Source organism: Hippopotamus amphibius, chromosome 14 (assembly GCF_030028045.1).
Source record: "Hippopotamus amphibius kiboko isolate mHipAmp2 chromosome 14, mHipAmp2.hap2, whole genome shotgun sequence".
Classification (NCBI taxonomy): Eukaryota; Metazoa; Chordata; class Mammalia; order Artiodactyla; family Hippopotamidae; genus Hippopotamus; species Hippopotamus amphibius.
Window position 1 is genome coordinate 64349793 of NC_080199.1, and position 22950 is coordinate 64372742.

A 22950-nucleotide genomic window follows, 5' to 3' on the forward strand; every position below is an offset into this window, starting at 1 on the left:
GCAAGTATTTGGAAGTGGCTAAGAATCTATACTGTATCAATATTAGAAATCATAAAATAGCACAATTAATGACTGATGTCAACCATGATTTTTTTTTTTAATTAATTTTCAGGGATGAGAAGTTTTAAGATTGACTCTCTTGGCAACTTTCAAATATGCAATATGGTATTACTAACTATAGTCACCATGTTGTACATTATATCCATAGGACCTGTTTATTTTATACCTGAAAGTTTGTGCCTTTTTGACTACCTTCACGCATTTCACCCACCCTCCCATTCCCTGGGGGAGACTTTAATGATTAATAAGGCAACTTAACCCACAGATTGTTCCGGCCTTCCTTGTAAGTATTCCTGATAAGCGAGAAGAAACAAGGATATTTTGGCTCCTCTTAAGAGGTTTTGAATTCCATAAAGTGGAACATGGGCGTGCATATATCTTTTTGAATTAGTGTTTTTATTTTCTTCAGAAAAATACCGAGAGGCAAATTTGCGGGATCGTGTGGTAGCTTTTGAAAATTTTTTTTGAGGAACCTTCATACTGTTTTCCATAGTAGCTGCACCAATTTACATTCACACTGAAAGTGCGTGAGTGTTGTGTATCTTACCCAGCACTTGTTGTTTGTTGTCTATTTGATAACAGCCATTCTGACAGGTGTGAGGTGATGTCTCATATGGTATTGAACTCCACCTAATAATTCATCTTCCAAGATGCATTTCATTTTATGTTTATAATATTCTCCAAATGCTTATTGATATTTATTTATTTGAATGGAAAGTGAAAGAAAAATTTTCTAATTTCCCTGATTCATTTGATAACAGGACTTTGATAACTAGGCTTCATGGTGGTCTTATATTAAAATGTGCCACTTTAAGATTCGGAGAGAAATGTATACAAGCATGTGATGAGGTAAAAGCACTTTATAAAAAATACTTATTACCAAAGTTATACTCAATTTAAAACATTAAACAATTTCCTAATTTTTTTTATTATCTAGGGTTAAAGTGTCTTAAGTGAAAAGAATAACAGATAAAAATAATAGTCATATAATATGTTTTTGTATACTTTCCGGAAATTGAGAAAATAAATTACTTCAATAAACATGTAAAAATTCCTCTCAAAAGTTAGGCGGTTTCCAATATTTTGCTTTCAATAAAACCGATGGAGACACAACAGAATTTGTCAGCAAGTCATCAAAAATAATATTGGGTAATAGACAAGTATAATTTGTATAGCATATAATTTACCACTTTAAAGTGTGCTATTCAATGACTTTTAGAATATCCAGAAATTTGTGCAATCACTATGATAATCAATTTTAAAACATTTTTATTATTTGAAAAAGAAATCCCACACATTCTTTTTTTCTTCTTCTTTTTTCTTTTTTTTAGTTGTGGCGCATGGGCTTAGTTGCTCCGCAGCATGCGAAATCTTCCTGGAGCAGGGATCGAACCTGTGTCCCCTGTATTGGCAGGCGGATTCTCAACCACTGCGCCACCTAGGAAGCCCCTCCCACACATTCTTTAGCCATCAAAATGGCACCCTCCTTCTCTCACCCCCCCCCCCCCCCCAATGCTACTAGCAGCCACTAATCTGCTTTCTGTGCCTGTAGATTTACCTATTCTGGACATTTCATATAAATGGAATCTTACAATACGTGATCCTTTATGACTGACTTCTTTCACTTAGCATAATGTTTTCAAGGTTTATCTGGATTGTAGCATGTATCAGTATGTCATTGCTTTTTGTTGCTGAATATCCCATTGTATGGATATACTACCTTTTATCCATTTATCAGTTGATGAACATTTGGATCATTTCCACCTTTTGGCTATTTGAATAATGCTGCTATCAACATCCATGTCAAGTTTTTGTGTAGATCTCAGTTTTCCTTTCTCTTGGGTATACACTTAGAAGTAGAATTTCTGGGTCATATGGTAGCTATATGTTTGACAGTTTGAGGAACTGCAAGACTCTTTTCTGGAAAGCTGTACCATTTTACAGTCTCCCCAGCAGTGTATGAGGAGGTTTCAACCTCTCCAAATCTTTGTCAACATTTGCTATTATCTGTATTTTACTTTAGCTATCCTAGTAGTTGTAAAGTGGTATCTAATTGTGGTTTTGATTTGCATTTCCTTGATGACTAATGATGTTGAGCATATTTTTAAGTGCTTATTGGTCATGTATATATATTCTTTGGGAGAATGTCTATTCAGATTCTTTGTCAATTTAAAAATTGGTTTAGTTGTGTTTTCACTATTGAATTGTAAGAGTTTTTTATATATTATAGATTTCTCCCTTATCATATATACGATTTGCAAAAATTTTCTCTGACAATGTGATTTTTGACATGTAACATGTTCAAAGAGTTGAGTAGCACTGATATAACAAGACTCATTCCACTCCCATATATTTATATAAATGAGATTTCTTAGCCATTACATTTGCAAGATAAAATATAGGAATAGAATTCATCCTGAATCCTCTTAATTCTAGCAATAAAACATTTTTTATCCTTGGATACAGGGGAATGTAAAAACCTAGTCTTGTTCATCTTGAATAATAATTTTCATTAAACATTTCTACTTAAAAATTTACTTTTTATGTTTAATAATTTTTATATACATTTCTAATATACTTTTGACATATTGTGTACTAATTGTAAGGATCAGTTAATGTAAAAGAAACTTTTAAAAATTAGAGCTTATGGACTTAGTATATTAAATAAATTATAGAATTCAAATATACATATATATTTGTTTCAGATAGTATTACAGGGAAATCAAAAAAAGATCCTTAAGCATAAACTATTTACAACAAATGTTACTATTTACAAGATGCTTGACCTCAGACTTTTTGGAATATTTAAACTTACATACTGAAATTCTTCAAAATTCTTTAAGGTGGAATATGAACGAAGGGGTCTGAGTATCATTTTTCTAGCAGTAGTCTACTCCTTTCTGTCTTTCATCTCCATTAGAATGCCCTTTCCTGAATGTGGGGACGTGGGGCTGAACGGTCTTAAATTTCCTGAGAGTTGGGATTTTTGGTAGTTGTGTGCCTTGTGAAATTGCATGTAAAGTTGTTTGTACATGTGCGTATGCCTTCCCTCACTCCAGCTGATTCCTAATGTTTGTCTGATTTTTAATAAGGTCTGTGGTCTAAAAAGTTTAAGAACTACTGCATGTAACTACTACCTTCCTCTCACCTGCCTATTAGTACATCTCATTTATCTCATGCTAGGCCTTTCTTCTGGGTAACAAGTAATCACTTAAAAAAATTATTTATCTATTTTTATTTATTGGCTGCGTTGGGTCTTTGTTGCTGCATGTGGGCTTTCTGTAGTTGCGGAGAGCAGGGGCTACTCTGTTGCAGTGCACAGACTTCTCATTGTGGTGGCTTCTCTTGTTGCAGAGCACGGACTCTAGGCATGTGGGCTTCATTTGTGGAACGTGGGCTCATTAGTTGTGGCTCGCGGTCTTTAGAGCACAGGCTCAGTAGTCATGGCGCTCAGGCTTAGTTGCTCCGTGGCATGTGGGATCTTCCTGGACCAGGGATTGAACCCATGTCCCCTGCATTGGCAGGCGGATTCTTAACCATTATACTACCAAGGAAGCCCCCAGTTAATCACTTTTTGCCTTTACCATACTTCTATTATCATCTGCCTGTTGGGTATCATCTGCAGTTTTGTGTCTTCTCTCAAGGATCACCCCCTCCCAGAAATTAGGGCAGGTTCTAGATACCAGTCTTTCCACTATACTCTAATGGAATAGAGTTAAATACTGAATGGCCTCTCTTTCTATTCATTTATTTAATGAAAACTTAACAACATGCCTCCTGACGTGCCAGGTACTATTCTAAAGGCTAGGAGTACAACGATGAATGGGCAGACAGCTCTCTCTTCTAGTGTTTCTCTTCTAGAAGAGGAAGACTAAGAAATAAATAAGAAACACACAAGATTATTTTGGACAGAAGTAAGTACTGTGAAGAAAATAAACTCAGGTGATATGACACTGAGTGTTATGAAGAGGTGGGGGTCAGTTGGGAGGGTAAGACTCTTTAAGGAACTAACATTGAAGCTGAAGCCTGAGCGGTGACAATAAAGTAGCCGAGAGGTGAACACAGTTGGTGCAATTGCCACCAGCAGGAAGGGGGTTGGTGTTCCCAGGGAATTTCCAAGCCAGGGCTTGGAAAGTACTGAGCAGAAGAGGTGAGGTTGGAGAGGCATTTCATCTTGAATGCAATGGTAAGCCACTGATGCGTTTCAAGTAGAGGAGGAACTGATCTGGTTTACATTTTAAAACAAAATCCTTCTGGCTACTGTGATAAAAGTGGATTATATGGGTTCAAGAGAAGAAACAGAGAAGGCAGTTAGGCTACTGTGGTAGCAGAGGCCGGAGATTATGGTGACTTGGACTGGCGTGGAGATGATATAAATAGGAAAATTCAAAATATAGTTCTGAGGTGGAGCTGATAGGACTTGTAAATGGTCTGGATAGAATTGTGAGGAGAAGAGAAGAATCAAGGATGACTCCTAGGAGCTTAGTTTTGAACAAATGGGTGAACGATGCAGTAGATTTAAAGATACTGTTGGGGAATGTTTATAACACCTATTAAACAGTTAAGCGACAAAGTGGAGTAGCTTTAGATATGTGAGTCTGGAGTTCAGAAATGCTGTCAGGGTAGAGATTATTACAGGAGTCAGCAGCTTATGGATGGTATTTAAAACCATTGTGGCAGGCTGAATAATGTCCCCCTAAATATGTCCACGTCCTAATTCCTGGAATCTTAAAGAACCTATTGTGTATGAAGGCACTTAAAATCTGTCATTTGTAAGCCTCACAACAACCACCCAAGGTGGGTGTTATTATCCTCCACTTAGTAGATGGGGAACTGGAGGCTCAGAGAAGTGGCATGCCTTGTTCTAGGTTGCAAAGCTGGAAAATACCTCAACCTCCCTTTCAAGCGCCTTACAGAATTTCTATGAAGATGGGAGGTGGTAAAGAGCTGCACTGTGTGCTTTGAGACAGGTCCTTTGCAGCCTACCTACCACCTTGGCTGCCCCAAAATCTGCCTTATAAAACGCATTTCTACAGGGCTTGTCCCATGCTCTGTCCAGCTCTGGCATATTATTTTTCTCACCTCCAGAGCCCTTGCCAGCCCAATCACACCACAAAGACCATGACCACTCCTCAGGTAGCTTGTTAACTCTGGGAGGGCCCGTGGGGCTATCACATAACCAAGGACCCCATATGCCAGGCCTCGTGGGAGGAACCTGACAATCATTCAGTAATCACAACAACTCTATCTATTGTCTCTGGATTAAGCTAGAAAGGAAGGATTATTGCGGAATGGAACGAAGTCAGGACGACGAGCAGGGGCGCCTGAATTCAAGTCTGGGGGTGCTATATCCCTAACTTGAAGCTAAAGTAACCCTGGGCTGGTAACTTAGCCGTCTAAGAAAACGAGCAGGTTGACACTACAGATCATCTCTAACCGCCCTCAAAGATGCTGGCAGGAGAGCTTTTCTTCTTTCCCCACTCCTGGCGCTCCACTATTATGGGCAGTGGCTAGGACGGAGCGACCGTCTGCTTGGCCGAGGGCTGCCCTCCAGTTCCCTGCCTTAGAGGCCAGTGCAGGCCGTGATTCGGCTAATGGGCCGGGAGGCCCCCGAGCTCCCCAGGCCTGGAGCGACGAGAAGTGGGCGATAGGGCATTCCAGGACAAGGGAACGAAGGCTCCGAAAAACTACAACTCCCAGGAGCCCACGGGGTGCCAGTCGGAGGCCTGCGGCTGGCGCGCGTTGCGAACAGTACACCACCGTTCATAGCAGGGCCGCGCCTGACAGGTAACCCGGGCGCCTGCCCACTCACCGCCCAACCAACTCAGCTTCTTCCCTTCCTGCGCAATTCTTCTCTTTCCGGCCTCGCCCAGGCGCGCTTTGCCCCGCCCCACCAACGCCCCCTTTTCAAGGATTCTGGAGTGGGCGGGGCCACTGGCAAGCGCGTTCCCAGGAGTGTGTACGCGCGCGTTCACGAGAGATTAAAGAAGGAGGGGACTAAACACGAGGTGTGGAAGGCGGTGAGGAGAGGAAGCCGCAGATCATGGAAGGCGCATGCGTTCTACAGGCGGTGCTGTGAGGCTTCGGGAATGACGGAGGGGCGGGGCGGAAATGGGCTGGAGGGCTGACGCACGCGCCTTGGGCCGCTAGCGCCCCGCCTCCTTCTTCAGTTTCCCCTCCTCCCCCACCACCCTTCCGGAAGTGCAGCCGCCCTCGCGCCCACCAGCGGCCACCCCCTGCGGCAGGCCCCGCCCCCTTCGGCCCCGCCCCCCCGGCTCCCCGCCCCCTCCTTCGGCGGTGGCGCCGGGTGGCTGCGCCGGTCGTGGCGGTTTCGGTGCCCGAAGCCGGGAGCGCGTAGTCGTTCCCGGGAGCGGCGGCCAGGCTATGATCGCGGGTCCCCGGCGGCCCGCTCCGGCCAACCAGAGTCCCTGTCTTAGCTTGTGCCCGTGCCCGACCAGTCTCCTCAGCCCGGCCCCGCGGCGCAGTTGGCTGCGGCGCCCCCGGCGCGCCCCCTCCTCCGATGGCGGCAGAGATCCAGCCCAAGCCGCTGACCCGCAAGCCGATCCTGCTGCAGCGGGTTGAGGGGTCCCAGGAGGTGGTGAACATGGCCGTGATCGTGCCCAAGGAGGAGGGCGTCATCAGTGTCTCGGAGGACAGGTACGAGCCGCTGCCCCTCGGCCGCGAGGAGGGGCGGGCCGGGCCGGCGGTGCCCGAACCCGCTTCGGGGGCTGTGTCTCCACGTCGGCGCGAGTGCAGGGCGCTCCCTCAAGTTCGTATTATAATGCGCATCCTGGCCGTGCCGGTGTCCAGCCGCGCGTCGCCGCCGCTGCGTGGCTCCGGGAAGCGGAGCTCGGACAGCGGTGTTCTGTCCGGCCTTGCCCGGGTGGCGTCTGCCGGCGCCAGGGTGGCCCTTGGACTAACGGTGCTCCGGCCGCTGGACCTTGGTCCAGCTCTGAGGACCGGAGGGGGAGAGGGAGGAGCTGCCCGGCCCCGCAGGTGTGTGCGTGTGGAGGCTGCTCCGGGCCGATTCTGTCAGATAACTGAGGGGTTTTGAGAACTCTGGTACAGTTCTCCAGGCTCCAGACTGAGGAGAGCAAATGCCACTCCCTTCTCCCAGCCATTCCCACCGAATCCAGATCTCCCAGACATCTTACACCGAATTCAATGAATATTGCGAGTTGTGAAGAGTATTTGGGCTTCTGCCCAGAAGGAGAGGTGACTTCTCTGCTTTGCCCTCCTTATCTCTTCAAGCTCAAGGGGAAGCTCCTAGAACTTTCAAGGGGCCACCGCTGCAAATAGCTCGAGTTCCTTCCCTTTGCTCGCTTCCTTTCTTTTTGCCTAATTTTGCTTAATTTGCAGAAGTAGAGCCAGTTGTTCTGCCTTGAGTGTTCTCCCTAAATACTTTTAAGACAATACGTTTTTTCAGACAGTGCGTTTTTTTGCTTTAACTTAATGTTCCTTAATGTGCAGAAATTATACAGATGAAGCTAATCTCTAGAGGAATGATGCTTGAATATAGTAGTTATGGTTTTGATCTGGAATTGCTTTTTTAATTGCTTTTACAATGTCAACTAGTATTCTAAAAAATGTCACATTATAAAGGTATATGACAAGGAGCTTTAACCTTAAAATAATAGTTAGGTTTTCTTAATGTAAGTTCAAATTATGCTGAGGTAGGAAATATTTTTTTTGGTGACTTGTAAAATTTCAGGCAAAGGTAAAGCAACAAAGTGGTCATACGGTGTTTATAGTCATTTCAGTGCTTTACATACACTGTGGCCTCAAAAAATGTGCCTGATAGGTCTATTCATATCACAGTTTTTTCAGTATAACTAGGATGCCTATATTAATGATATATTTTTGTCTACATCATACTCCATACTAATGGCCAAATGGTGCCTGATTCACTTCCTTTGCAGATCCAAGGGAAAGCATTGTAAACATATACCAATGGCAAGCAGTCTGCCAAGAACAGAAGAAATTCATGGCTGCAATGGAATATATGGCTCTAGAAAGTATTTGAAATTCACACAGAAGCCTTATGCGTGTTTAATTTTTCCATGGAGGCAAAATTCTACTGAAGAGATTGCTTCTGGACCTAGAAATTCTTTGTCACAGAATTGTGTTTTAAAGAATATATTGATAGACATCACCTTCCCTGTCTGTAACTGCTGTAAGAAATTCATAAGTAAGTTTGCTGAGTCAAGTAAGAGAGGGAGAAAGGTAGTTAAACCTAAGCTTCTTTAATATTAGTTTTGAAACTTTCTGCTTTGGTTGATGCTTTGGGAGTAGAGGTTAGTTTTCATAGTTTCTTTCTTTCTTTCTTTCTTTCTTTCTTTCTTTCTTTCTTTTTTTTGTGTTCAAAGGGATCATAGAGGTTATTTGCTTTAACAGCTTTATTTTACAGATGAGAAAATTTAGCCCAGAGAATTTACCTGCCCAAATTCATGTAGCCGGTGGTGGAACCAGGCTGGGCTCCTGTCTCCTGATTCCCATTTTGCTTCGTTTATCCTGAAGGAGACAGCTTTAGCGCATTTCAGAGTATTTGGAGAAGCTGAAATAGTATATATGAAAGAAAGTGAAGATAAGTTTCGTTTGATTATGGGGCAAAAGAATGCAATGTTTAGTTATAGATTAAACTTAATTTTCACTTTCTCAGTGTACAATGTAAGTAATAGAAAGTATTTTATTATGCAGTTACTGTTAAGTAAGTCTAGGATTATTCTTTTTTAAAAAATATTTTGTTTATTTACTTATTTTTGGCTGCATTGGATCTTTGTTGCTGCAAGAGGGCTTTCTCTAGTTGTAGGAGCAGGGGCTTCTCTTCGCTGCGGTGCTCAGGCTTCTCCTTGTGGTGGCTTCTCTTGTTGGGAAGCACAGGCTCTAGGCACAACAGGCTTCAGTAGTTATGACACATGGGCTCTAGAATGCAAGCTCAGTAGTTATGGTGCTTGGGCTTAGTTGCTCCACAACATGTGAGATCTTCCCGGACCAGGGATCAAACCCGCGTTCCCTGCATTGGCAGGCGAATTCTTAACCACTGCACCACCAGGGAAGTCCTAGGATTATTCTTTACATACATTTTATTATTACTCAAGTCAACAAGTCTGTGTTTCTGTAGGTCACATAGTCACACATGACAAGAACTTTGTTATTTAGAGCTCAGTTTCGATTATGTTTTCCATTAAAAGAGAACTGATCTGGGACTTCCTAGGTGGCGCAGTGGTTAAGAATCTGCCTGCCAATGCAGGGGACATGGGTTCGAGCCCTGCTCCAGGAAGATCCCACATGCTGTGAAGCAACTAAGCCTGTGCACCACAACTATTGAGCCTGTGCTTTAGAGCCTGTGAGCCACAACTATTGAGCCCACATGCCGCAACTACTGAAGCCCACACGCTTAGAGCCTGTGCTCTGCAACAAGAGAAGCCATGGCTTTGAGGAGGAGCCCGTGCACCACAACGAAGAGTAGCCCCCTCTCATCTCAACTAGAGAAAGCCCGTGTGCAGCAACGAAGACCCAACACAGCCAATAAATAAATAAATAAATAAATTAAAAAAAGAGAACTGATCTGTAGTTTTGCTTTTCAAAGTCTGGTGTCACTGTCACTTGACATAATGATAAAGATATGAAGATAGAATATTGATTTTCATCAAAACCTACCAAGCCATTTCCATCAACCGCGTCACTTAGAAACTAGTAGTTTTTATTCCTGAACTGTAAGGTTAAACCACAATATTGTCCCGTTCCTGAATGGCTGTGTTCCATGAGTTCTTTTGAAACCTTGGTTTTCCTTTTTGACCTCTAACTCCCAATAGCCTTTATCTATACCTTCGATAACACTTAACATTTTCCATTTTAAGCTGTTATAGGTACTTGTGGTCCGTTTATCTTCTTCTCTATGAATTCCCTAAGGGGCTATGTGGGTCTTACTTGTAATATCTGTAGGGCTTGGTATCGTGGCTGGCACACAGTAGGCCCTCAATGAACATTTGTTGTGTGGGTGACTGTGACTGATTGTTTTCTTGTTCTTGCAAGCACAATATCTTAACTATTGTAGACATTTCATTCATATTTGTTTGAATGAATATTATGACAACCTATGAAAGTTCTCTGTGGGCAAGTGTATGGAAAAGGATTGGACTGGATGGCCTTTAAAGGTGCCTTAAAACTTTGAAAGTCCATGCATTGCTTCATTCATTCCATCAACAAACATTTGAGTCCCTACTATGTTCCAAGCACATGTATACACTTCATTGGTGAAAATGACAAGGTCTTTTCAAGATGCTCACAATTTTTGGGGGGGGGGGGGGCGGGGAGTTTAGAAGAAAATAAAACAAAACCACAGCTTCCAAGATTTAGTACTGAAAAGAGAATTTTCAGATGGGGAAGAGTAGGTGGATTCCACAGCTCTCATTGTTCCTTAAATTTTACTTACCTTGGAGGATTCTTTCTCTTGGACTACCGTTTTCACCCTATGGCTGCCATTAGTCGTGGGCCGATAGTATTCTAATCTCAGGCCCAAGAGTGACTAAAAACCCTTACCCTTAATTTATCTGAGCACAGTTAAGACAGCCTGGGACTTTACTGAATACTGAGGGAGAAAATATAAGGAAATAGAAGAAATATAAAAATGGGAGTTCCCTGGTGGTCTAGTGGTTAGGACTTGGCACTTTCACTGCCATGGCCTGGCTGGTTGGGGAACTCCCGCAAGCCTAGCCTCACAGCCAAAAAAAAAAAAAAAAGGAAGAAGAAATATAAAAATGGTCTAACTTACAAGTATAGATTTCTGGTACAATCATAAAATAGAGTTTGTTCTCAGAACTCACTGGCCTTATCTGAGTCCGTCTTTGCTTTGGTTGTAGCTGGGTTCTGTCTCCAAAGGATATGCCCAACTTTGGTACATTGGGTTCCTCATTTCCTAGCATCAGTCTGGACTGTCTTTTCTGAGTGACTGCCATTTTAACATTCCTTGCTTGGGAGTTTCCTCCCAGACATTTTTGGCTTTATTTTGGTCAAGACCGATCTCTAGCCTGCAGCTTACCAGGGTAGCTGGTAAGCTACCTGCAGCTCCCTTGTCCAGTGGCAGCTTCTTCAAATGTTGAAAGCCAGAAAAGACTGCTCCAGGTGGGAGTCAGCCCCGTCCAGACCTTTATCTTTGTAAGTTCTTTTTATGCGTATCTTAACACAAGTCAACAATCTTAGCATTCATACAGAGAGTTTCTCTAGGTAATTACTATTAGACAGTTATAGGAAATTGTTCCTTCGCCTGGAGTAAAAGGGGTCAGATTTTTATCTCATATGAGGAGATGGTTGAAGATGGGTACAAACAGCATCCACTGGGGTTGTCACAGAATCTTCTCTGCTTATGGTGGTTAGCGAAGAGACCAAGGAGCTCTCCTCCAGATGGGTCTTGCAGGATGAGTAGGAGTTCGTGTGAGAAATCTAGGGTGTTGGAAAGGGCATTCTAGCTAGAGGGGGAAGAGAAAACTCCTAGTGCATTGAGAAGCACTAGAATGGACTGGTTAAGAATGCACTCAGGAGCAAGGCAGCTTGAATTCAGAAGTCAGTTCTGAGTGTCACACTTTGAGGAATCTGGAAAATTAGTGTCTCCAGAGGAGTAATTATGATAGCGAACATTCACAAAACCTCTGAGTACAAGAATTTGGAATCTTTTCTGGATAAAAAGACGTGAGGGTGTGGTGGTAGGGTGCTGTGGAGGAGGCTGTGGGAGGGGGGGCCTGCAGTGGATGAGAGAAATGGGGAGGGACTGTGGGGAACTGCCACCTTATATTCTGACTTTATTCAGGATCAGTTTAGGCAACAGAGTTACCTGTGTTCTTTGTAAGCCCTGAGGGCACATAGAACCATGCAGTGGGTAATAGGGAGTCACATTTTTGTCTCAATATAAGATCTGACCTCCAGTGCCTAGCACAAAGGAGATAGCCAGTATATATGTTCATTGAATGAATTAAGCAATGGCTCATCTGTCACCTGTTTGGATGGGAAAGAGCCTGAGGAAGTTGTGAGTTTCCCAGAGCAAAGATATTTAATTGAACCTGAGAGAAGTTTAGCAGCTCACTTTGGGCCAGGGTAACGTTACAGCAAGGGATAGGGGTGGGAAGGGGCTGGAATGAGAGCTGTTGGATTTTTAAAAATTTTTAAGGGCTTTTTTTCCCAACTCTGAACCACTCAAAGAGGCCAGGACTACTCGACTATTTCTTCTTCATCTTCTTTTTTTTTTTAAATTGCAGTAACAATTTTTATTGGAGTATAGTCGATGTATAATGTGTTTCTGCTGTACAGCAAAGTGATTCAGTTATACATACACATATATCTATTCTTTTTTAGATTTTTTTCCCATATAGGTCATTACAAGTATTGAGTAGAGTTCCCTGTGCTATACAGTAGGTTCTTATTAGTTATATATTTTAATATATATAGTAATGTGTATATATCAATCCCAATCTCCCAGTTTATCCCTCCCCTCCCCCTTGGTAACCATACGTTTGTTTTCTACATCTGTGATTCTATTTTTGTTTGGTGAATAGGTTCATTTATGACTATTTCTTGAAAAGATAGGTTAAAGTATCATTTATAAATCCTCATACTATTGGCTCATTTACCAGTGATTCTTCCCATTGTGAAATTGTGCTGTCTCCGTTCTCTGGTTGAAACCATTAGTTTCACTTAATTAGACCTTGGCTCGATTCACTTGAGCTCATGGAGTTTTATGGACCACACATTTTATAACACTTGAATCAAAAAATTTTAAAAATGCAAATCAAAGTTTTTCCCAATGTGCAAGCATAGTCTCAAAGTTGAGGACTTCCTAGAGTGATGGTGTGAGATCTCTAAAGTTGACAAAATTAGAAGCCATCTGAACTATTCTTTGAGTGTGTAAAGTCTCTAATGGCATAAAATTAATAAACTTTCAACTGTACACTAGAGATTCATCACTTGGCAGTAGTAATTGCTGGTTTTAAGGTCCCCAAATGGGAATTTGCCCCATATGATTTTGAAAATTAGCCCTTTACCCTGTTTTCAGAGTATGAGGCAGTCTTCATGTCAGCAAATCTGTCTGGAAGCAGGCTGCCTCTGTGTCTGTAAAGGTCAGAATACAGATTGACTTTTTAAGAAAAGATCACTATGGGAAAGCTGTTTAAGGAGGTTCACTAGAGGAGGCTTAGCTCCAAGTGACCACAAAGCTCTTGAAGGTTCTGAATTTCCTATTTAATTTACACAGTTAAACCAGATTCTATCTGGGACCTCAAAGATCTTAATCAGGATACATTCATCTGGATATTGCAAGATAGTGGAAAATGTTAGAGGCAGTTCTGACGCTCCTAAAATGAGTGGCTCTCAGATTGTGAAATCCTGACCAGCTATCTTGTATCTCGTGTTACTAAACTTACTTTAAAAAAGAAAAATAGGTTAAAAAAATCATAGGACAGTAGTAGCCAGAAGAGACTTTAGTGAGTTGATCTTTTTCCAAGCAAACAAAATCAAAACTTTAAAAAAGGAAATACTATTTTTTCCTTGCACAGCATCTTTCCCTGGCTCTGTTTTCACTTTGAATTTGAGAGAGAGATTTTCTATTTGCTGTTTGAGAGCCATCGCGATGTCATTAAAAAGTAATAGCTTAAAAAAAAAAATAACAGCTTTGGGGAAATTAAAGCACTTAGTACCGTTTAGAAATCAATAAATAAATTATGATTTAAGACTATTTTAAGTAGTGATCTCTTGATATCTGTAACACTAAACTAAGTTTTACGCAGTGTATACTTACCAGAAAAGAAAATGGCCATCAAGCCAAGCTTTTTTTCTCAACTACAGTGTCAGAATAGAAGGAATTCAAAAGGAGGCAACACTCCTTTATTTTTATGTGAATGGGTCTCCCAAGGAGAGTGCCACAATTAACCTAGAAATTCCCTACTGCAGAAAAAATAACTTCCCTCGTGCAACTTCAGTAAGTAGTCGCATTAACCTTTTTTTTTTTAAAGGGCAAGGGGCCTCTCCATCCAAATGCTTCATTTAGTCATTAGTAAAAATTGATTCAGAGGTGTAAGTAACAAGACCAAAAAAGAAAAAAAGGCATCTGCGTGTCTCTTGGCAGAGAGTGCTGCTTTGTGCTTTCGTGTGCCTTTTTTTTTTTCCCCCAAGCTCTTTACATGTGCCTTTAATTTAAGGAATCTTGGAAAAGAACTGGGACTGGGAGTCTGATCTCTGCTCAACCCTGCACTGACCTTGGGCATTGGGCATTTCACTGCTGTAAGCCTCGGTTTCTCCACCTGGCAGAGGCGAGCACAGGATTTCCTAGCTGTGACTCTGGCACTGTGATGTGCCCACATAGGGACCAGATACGCATAAAGTCTCTGAAGCCCCATCATCCTAAACCTGGAGCGGAAGAAAGTGTGCAGACGGGGCAGAAACGACATGCGCGTTGTGAGGCGGTGTAAAACGATACTTTACGGAGCCTTTGGATGGCAAGCGGTTCTTTATTCCTGGATGAAATATTAAAGAGGTGTTTGTTTTGTATTGGTGCCTAATACCTAGTTGAACTGGATTCACTACATTCTTATTTCTAGATGAATCCTTTAGTTTCAAACACTAAGCAGTTTAACTCTGGGTGGTTTTCTGGGCCCTAAGTCAGGGCCTGGATTGTCTAGATTAATGCTTTTAACTTTTTTGACCATAAATCACAGCAAGAAATATATTTAGTATTTGCTACCCAAGGTTCATGTACACTGACACGTAACACACATATGTAACTGAAGCAGAAGTTTTGTTAAATGGTATCCTTTTAATGTGACATGCATAGTGATATTTTCTGTTCTGTTGTAACCTTCATAAAATCCTACTTGTGACTCATACAAGTGATTTCATGAGCCATAATGGGTTGAAAACAACAGTTTTTGAAATACAGTGCCTTAGAGAAACTGTTAAAGTTTTGTACGCTCTTTTTCTCTCTGTGGAGTTTTGATTTTCTAGGAGATGGAAATACAGTTCAACTCAGGGACCTATACCCACCAGCCTACCCTACCCCTGGCTTGTCTTGCTTTTCATAGATTAGAGAATTGACCTAGTCTCATTGGAAGCCTCAGAGTCAAGAGGTAACAGTTCTAAGCCTTTTCAGCCCAGAGCCGGAGAGAGTTCAGAAGAAACCAGGAGTGCAGTAAATTGAACAGGTGTTTAAGTGGCTGCATTTTGGCTTCCTGTGAAGTGTTCATTTAATACTGAGTTAGGATTCAGAAATGATACGTCTTATCTAAGTTATGAATGTCAGTTGCAAACCTCTCTATATGACTGTGCTTTTCTTTTTAGCTGGGTGGATTTAACTATGACGTGGAGCTATTTGGGGAGGTTATGTATTTTCTATTAGCTATTAAATTTTTAATCTTTTCCTCAGTTTCTAAGGATCAGTTTATATTTAAAGTAATCATAATAATAATCCCTCTGGAATGTGTTTACATTTTAAATAAAGATAATTTAACCATAATAAAGAATACTTGCTCATAAATCTTTCAGCACAATGACTGTTTGTGTTTTATGTATTTCCCTCTAGCAGTTTTTCTAATGCAACTTTCAAAAATATGACTGTAATCATACACTTTTAGATTCTTGCCCCCAACTTAAAATGTGCCACCAGCTATGTAGTCCCTAACCATCATTTTAAGTGGCTGTATATTTTTCTTTTCCTTCAGTATTCACCCTTATTTATTTAATGCTTGTACTATATGAACTCCCATCATGAATAAGACATCCTGCTCTCAGGGTACTCATAATCTGGTGGGTACAGCATCGCCATTTATCCATCACTATTGGCTATTTATTTTCAGTTTTGTAAATGTTATGAGGGACACTGTTGTGCCTATAGGTGTTTTTTTCTTCTAGATTTTGGATTATTTCTTTAGGAAAACTTGTAAGAAGATTGCCATATTGCTTTCCAAAGGGCTTGTGTCACTTTATAATATTTACAGTGACATATGAAATATTATATTAGTTTTGCCACATCTGACCAGCCATGGATATTATTATTTAAAATTTTTTCTGGGGGTGAGGGATAAATTGGGAGATTGGGATTGACATATACACACTACTATATATAAAATAGATAACTACTAAGGACCTACTGTACAGCTCTGTAATGGCCTATGTGGGAAAAGAATCTAGGAAAGAGTGGATATATGTGTAAGTATGACTGATTCACTTTGCTGTACACCTGAAACTAACACAACATTGTAAATCAATTATACTCTAATAAAAATTAATGTAAAAAAATAAAACATTTTTCTTCACAGTTTACTTGATAAATTGTGGCACTTCATCGATGTTTAATTTGTGTGTTTTGGCTGCTTGTGAATATTTTTCTGTTTGCTTGTTTACTTGTTATTTTTTCCTTTTGTGAATTGTCTGTTCCTGTCCTCTGTTTCACCATTGAAGTCTCCTGATTCTTCTGAACAATTTTTTGTACATATATATTCTATAAATATAGTAAGGATATTAACTGTATGTCTGTTATGTAACCAGATATGTCTTATACTCCGTTGTTTGCCTTTTTATTTTTATATAGAAAATGTTTACTCTTTAGTTTAACCATCTATCCTTTTCTATAACTGAAATTTCTTCCATCATTCCTAATTTTTGAAAGTAATTCTTTTTTTTTTAAGATTTGTTTGATGTGGACCATTTTTTTTTAACGTCTTTATTGAATTTGTTGCAATATTGCTTCTTTTTTATGTTTTGGTTTTTGGCCATGAGGCATGTGGGATCTTAGCTCCCCACCAGGAATCGAACCTACATCCCTGCATTGGAAGGCAAAGTCTTAACCACTGGACCACCATGAAAGTTTCTGAAAGTAATTCTTTACCCAGAGATTCATTGAATATTCACTTTTCTTTCATCCTAGTTATATAATTTGGTGAGAAAATAACTTCTTGGTTTATTTTGGAATGTATTTCATTGGATGGTATAAATTGAGGAATGTAATGATTTTTCTAAAATTTGCTGTTATTTTAACATCATTTATTGAATGGCCCTTATGCTTTCTTTTATATTTATTTGTAAAACTACCTTATCACAAAATTAAATTCTCATAATCAACAAGGTCTACTATGGACTCTGTTGTATTTTGAGGATCTCTGCTTTTAATACCTGCCCTATACTTTTGTAAAACAATTATTTTCTTTCTTTTTTTAAAAATTGAAATATAGTTTGTGTACATTATGTTAGTTTCAGGTGTGCTACGTAGTGATTTTACATTTGCATACATTATGAAATTATCACCATGATAAGTCTAGTAACCATCTGTCCCCATACAAAGCTATTATGATATTATTGACCGTATTTCTTATGTTGTCTGCTACATCCCCATGGCTTATTTATTTTATAACTAGAGGTTTGTATCTCTTAATCTCCTTCACCTATTCCACCCTCCCCACCCCCTTACACTTTTAATTATTGTAGCTAATGAGTTGTTTTTGACTGTTTGCCGTTATGTATCTATAGTAATAGCTGGACTCTCTAGCCGGGTTAGCGACTTAATGGGAAGAGAATCATTTGGCTCTAGATCAGCGGTCCCCAACCTTTTTGGCACAAGGGACCGGTTGGTTTTCCACGGATGGTGGGGATGGGGGGATATGGTTCAGGCGGTAACGCAAGTGAGCTATGGGGAGCGGCAGATGAACCTTCGCTCACTCGCCCACCGTTCACCTCCTGCTGTGCTAACTGGTTCCTAACAGGCCACAGGCCGGTACCAGTCCACCACCCAGGGGTTGGGGACCCCTGCTCTAGATGATTGGCTCTTTCCCAAACTTCAGGATTTCAGAGTCTCAGTTTCTGCATCTGTAAATTGGGAGTAATGATTCCTCCCAGGATTGTTGGGAGGTTTACATAAGATGATATTCCTGTAGCACCTGGCATTGTACCTGGAGCATAGAGGGTACTCACTAGAAATTAGTTTTATGTTTTGTTTATGGTACCACCATGCCTGTTGCTATGCTTCCATTAAGGCTTAACTATTTTAAGAATCACCGTGGATACACAAAAGTGGGGCTATTGAATTTTTGTTTGTTTGCTTTCTTATAGTTCCGAGCCCCTTTATCTCTTCTCTAGATATACCAAAGTGGGGTTACTCTGGCATCTTTTTACTGTCACTTCCCAAACTTGTTCTGTGAAAACCCAGGGTCAGGGGAGGTGTGTGGCTGGTGGGTCCTGAGTTCTCTTTTGCAGCCTTTTTTCTCTCTCCATTTGCCATCTTATCCAGAAATGGTGTGTTCATTATCCCTACTAGTCTCCTGGAGGGCAAAGGCTGTTTATCTTTGGTCTTCCATGGGTAATACATTGAGGTAGGGGTGAAATTTTACCCCAGTTTAGCTACCCTCCACTAGAAGACTGGGCATTATAAACCAACAGCTAGTGAGCTGAGGTCCACCCTCAAACAGATTTTGTCTGTACACAGTGTTTTTAGACGTTTGAATCAGAAGCTAAGTTTTAAACATCTGGATTTCACATAGAAGTTGGGCTTGTTGGCTTCTCTTGGCAAATGGGAAGATGTAGCCAGGCCAGGCCGCGAGTTCCCCTCCTGTGGGTCCCTTGCTCTGCCCACTTCCTCTAAGGTCCTCTGAGTAAGGCCGTGAAAGGCCATGTCCACGCTGCCCCTGCTGCCTGGTGGGGAAATAGTGCACAATAGTCAGAGAGCTTTCCTGTCTTCCTCTGAATCTGAAGGGTACTTTCCCTTTTACGGAGTCAATGGTTAGAGCTTTTTTTGGTGTTTGGAAGAAGAAGCAGAAGAAATTGAAAGATAACTGGAATGCCTATATTTCTAAAAAATTAGTGGGGGTGGAGGGAGGGAATTAAGACACCTTTTATAAGAGATCCTGGTGTTTTACACAATAAATAAATGTATAAATAAAGGCGGGTATTGGTAAATTAGGTGTGGCATCTAGCCTGCCCCTCTCTGGACACCTTGTAACAGTGATCAGGGCCAGGAACCCAAGGTCCAGAAGCCTGCGTTTGACTCTTAGCTCTGTCATCTCCTAGCTGTGTGATCTTAATTACTTCTTCAAAATCTTCCCAGCTGTAAAATGGGAGTTCAGACAGTGCCTGCCTCATAGGGTTATTCTCAGGGCTAAACGATGTCATTTTGTAAAGTGCTGGGTCTCAGTCATTCCTGCAGGAATGTTAGGGTTTTTGCTGCCCTTCTTCCAAACTAGTTCGCTAATTATTTAATAACTATCTTTTCTCTCTAACTCTTCTTTGACTTTGAATCAGTTTCTCTTTCCCTTTCTCCCTTAGTTTTCTCCCCACTCTTTCCTTATATGCCAGTGCTCCTGAAAAGAGTGCCCAAGCATCATTACACTAGTTCTGTGACATTTGGAAAGTCACTAACCCTCTTCGAGCCTCATCTGAAATTGATTTGTCATAGGTTTAAATGACATCTGTGAAAATACTATACCAAAGGTCCTATAAAAATGTTAAAGATCATTATCATTTAAGTGGTTATAAATATAAAATATGACTATATACTTCTTTGAATTGAGAGTTTTGTCTTTTTTATCCTCATTTTAAAAGTCGATGAGTATAATATTTAAATATATATTTAAATTCTAATTTTAGAAAAACTTAAAATTACGTTATTACCTTTTATTGTGTAGCTCTGGATTAATATTTTTCTGGAGTTGGTTATCCCCAATAGAAAAAAAGCTTCCCATGCTGTTAGAATCTCAGTAATCTGCCTTAGTATTGATATTGGCACTTACGGAACTTGAAAAATCCTAGCTGTCTGATAGTTTATAGGAAGATTTTATTTGGGGGAGAAGGGGTGTAGGAACTAGCTTAGTTATTTCATTATATTCTGATTTTTGAAATATTTTTGAATTTATATTTGAGTGGTTTAGTAAGTTCTTTTTACATTTCAAAGTTTCTATTGTTAAACAGTTTGAAAGAATGAATAATTTTTCTCCAGAAGGTCAGGTTAAATTAGAGAGGTTAGTTGTACTTAATCTGATGTGCAGATTATCTGTAGGTACATGTATGCCTGCGGGCTGTCCTGTTTCTCAGGTGTGGTTCTCCTACCCCTTCTGTTTTATTTTTTGATTGTTTTCTTTTAAGAAATATTCTACATTACTCTCTTTTTTTTTTTAACTCGAGACAATTTTTTAAGCGATTTTAGATTTACAACAAAACTGAGAGGAAGATACAGAGATTTCCCACACATACCCCTGCTCCCACACATGCGTAGTCTCCCCCATTATCAGCATCACTCACCAGAATTATACATCTGTAATCAAGGATGAGCCCACACTGACACATCATTATCACCCAGAGTCCGTATTTTACCGTAGGACTCACTCTTGGTATTGTATGTTCTGTGAGTTGAGACACATGTATAATGACATACTCATCATTATAATATCATAGAGTATTTTCACTGCCCTTAAAAATCCTCTGTGCTCTGCCTATTCATCTCACCCCACCCCACCCCAGCCACTGATCTTTTTATTTTCTCCATAGTTTTGCTTTTTCCAGAATGTCTGTCATATAGTTGGTATCACCCAGTGTGTAGGCTTTTCAGATTGGCTTCTTTCACTTAGTAACATACATTTAGGGTTCCTTCATGTCTCTTCATGGCTTGATGGCTCATTTCTTTTTGGCACAAAATAATATTCCATTTGTCTGAATGTAAATACTAATTTGTTTATCCATGCACCTCCTGAATCTTGTTTCTCTCCAAGTTTTGGCAATTATCAGTAAAGTTGCTATAAACATCCATGTTCAGGTTTTTGCGTGGACATAAGTTCTCAGCTCCTTTGGGTAAATACCAAGGAGCACCATTGCTGGATTGTATGGCAAGAGTTTTGTAAGAAACTGCCCAACAGTTTTCCACAGTGGCTGCACCATTTTGCATTCCCATCAGCAATGTGTGAGGGTTCCTGTGGCTCTGCATCCTCACCAGCATTTGGGGTTGTTAGAGGTCTGGGTTCTGGCCATTTTAATAGGTATGTAGTGGTATTTTATTGTTATTTTCATTTTCATTTCTTTGATGTCATGATGGTAGAGTGTCTTTCATATTCTTATTTGCCGTGTATAGGTTTTCTTTTTGGTGAGGTGTCTGTAAGGTGTTTGGCCCATTTTTATTTTGGATAAAGTCCTTTATCAGATGATCAGATATGTCTTTTGCAAATATTTTCTCCCAGTCTGTGGCTTCTCTTCTTCTTCTTTTTTTTAAATTTAAAAAAAAATTTTTATTGGGGTATAGTTGATTTGCAATGTTGTGTTAGTTTCAGGTGTACAGAAAGATGAATCTGTTATACATATACATATATCCACTCTTTTTTAGATTCTTTTCGCATATAGGCCATTACAGAGTATTGAGTAGAGTTCCCTGTGCTATACAGTAGGTCTTTATTAGTTATCTATCTTATATATAGTAGTGTGTATATGTCAATCCCAATCTTCCTGGCTTCTCTTCTAATCCTCTAGATATTGTCTTTTACAGAACAGAAGTTTTTAATTTTAAAGAAGTTCAGCTTATTAATTATTTTTTTCACGGATTGCGTCTTTCATGTTGTATCTAAAAAGGCATCATCACAGCCAAAGTTATCTATATTTTCTCTTATCCTATCTTCTAGAAATTTGTAGTGTAAGTGCCTGACATTAAGCTTTTAATTGCCGAGGCATCCATTTCAAATGACATCCATCTTGAATAAAACCTATTGCCAGCTGTATGACACAGCAACTAGCAAAACAACCAGATAAGGAATTAGATGCCCCCTACCTGTGAAGATCCCTTTTACAGAAAGCCCTGGGTACCTAGATAACTGACCACCTGAGTGACTCTACTCCTCCCTTCCTGCATCCCAGTTCCCACTCTTATGCTTGAAATTAGCCAATAGAGAGTGAATCCATGAAACCCTAGACACCCCATCCTCAGACACTAATAAAGGCAGAGCCCCAGGTCTTCTCATATATGCGCTCTTCCCCCCCATGCCTCCCAACCTGTGACCTTGCTGTGTGACTCTTAGGTGTGCTGTATATCCTCCAAGGCCTGTGAGTAATAAATCTTGTTTCTCAAAGTTCCCTAATCATTTTTTGCTGGAGTGCATCCTGAGATCATAATAAGAACCACAAGAGCCAGCCGTGCCATAAATAGGGACCCCAATGGGGGAAATGTCTGCTGAGCTCACTATAAGTGACGTGTACCTGAGCAAGAGCCATAGGCATTCTTGACACAGGGCACTCCCGAACTAGGTCCAAGCATAGGATTGGGACCGATATAACAGAGTTCTGTTGTTTTATATTTTACATTTAGGTTATATTTCATTATGAGTCAATTTTTGTGAAGGGTGTAAGGTCTGTGTCTAGATTCATTCTTTTTAAAAACATTGATCTGTTGCATTTGTTGCCCAGTAGTGCCATGCCTGTGTATGTGGAAAGGTGAGGTTAAATCTGGTGACCAACACTGGATGGATTTGCAGAGAGAATGGATCAAAATGGCAAAACATTTAGTTATTTGAAATGTGATTTAACTAGGAGATGGCCACAATTTTAGAATTAAATAATCATAGTCAAAAGACACAGGTTTTAAGGTTAAAAATGGTTACTTATTTGGTAGTTTATTTCCCTTAGGGACAGGTTCATGGAGACTATAACTGAAGTTCTGGATGTTTGACTAAAAAATAGCAGGTAAAAATAGTTAGATACTAGCAGTATGTTTAAAAAATAATTAAACTTGTTTGTAAGGTGATAGTACATGCATATGTAAAATTCTGAAGGCTATACTGAGAAAAGTTAAGCTTCCTCCCACTCATGGGTTGTAAGATTTTATGAAAGGAAAACTGATGGGATTTGCACATGCTCTGATAAGTGCCCTGATATGGCATTTCTGCTTTA

General features: G+C 40.4%; 1 protein-coding gene across 3 annotated transcripts in view; it reads left to right on the forward strand.

Moving 5' to 3' along the window:
- The first annotated feature begins 6276 nt into the window (after positions 1-6276).
- Positions 6277-22950, forward strand: part of WDFY2 (WD repeat and FYVE domain containing 2) — a 169858-nt gene continuing 153184 nt past the window's right edge. Inside the window, exon 1 of one of the 3 annotated variants that reach the window (XM_057707862.1) lies at positions 6277-6717. In XM_057707862.1, coding sequence (XP_057563845.1) covers positions 6581-6717 — 137 coding nt within the window. In that variant the 5' untranslated portion in view covers positions 6277-6580. The remainder of the gene's footprint in view (positions 6718-22950) is intronic. The other 2 variants (XM_057707863.1, XM_057707864.1) reach the window with 2 other exon arrangements.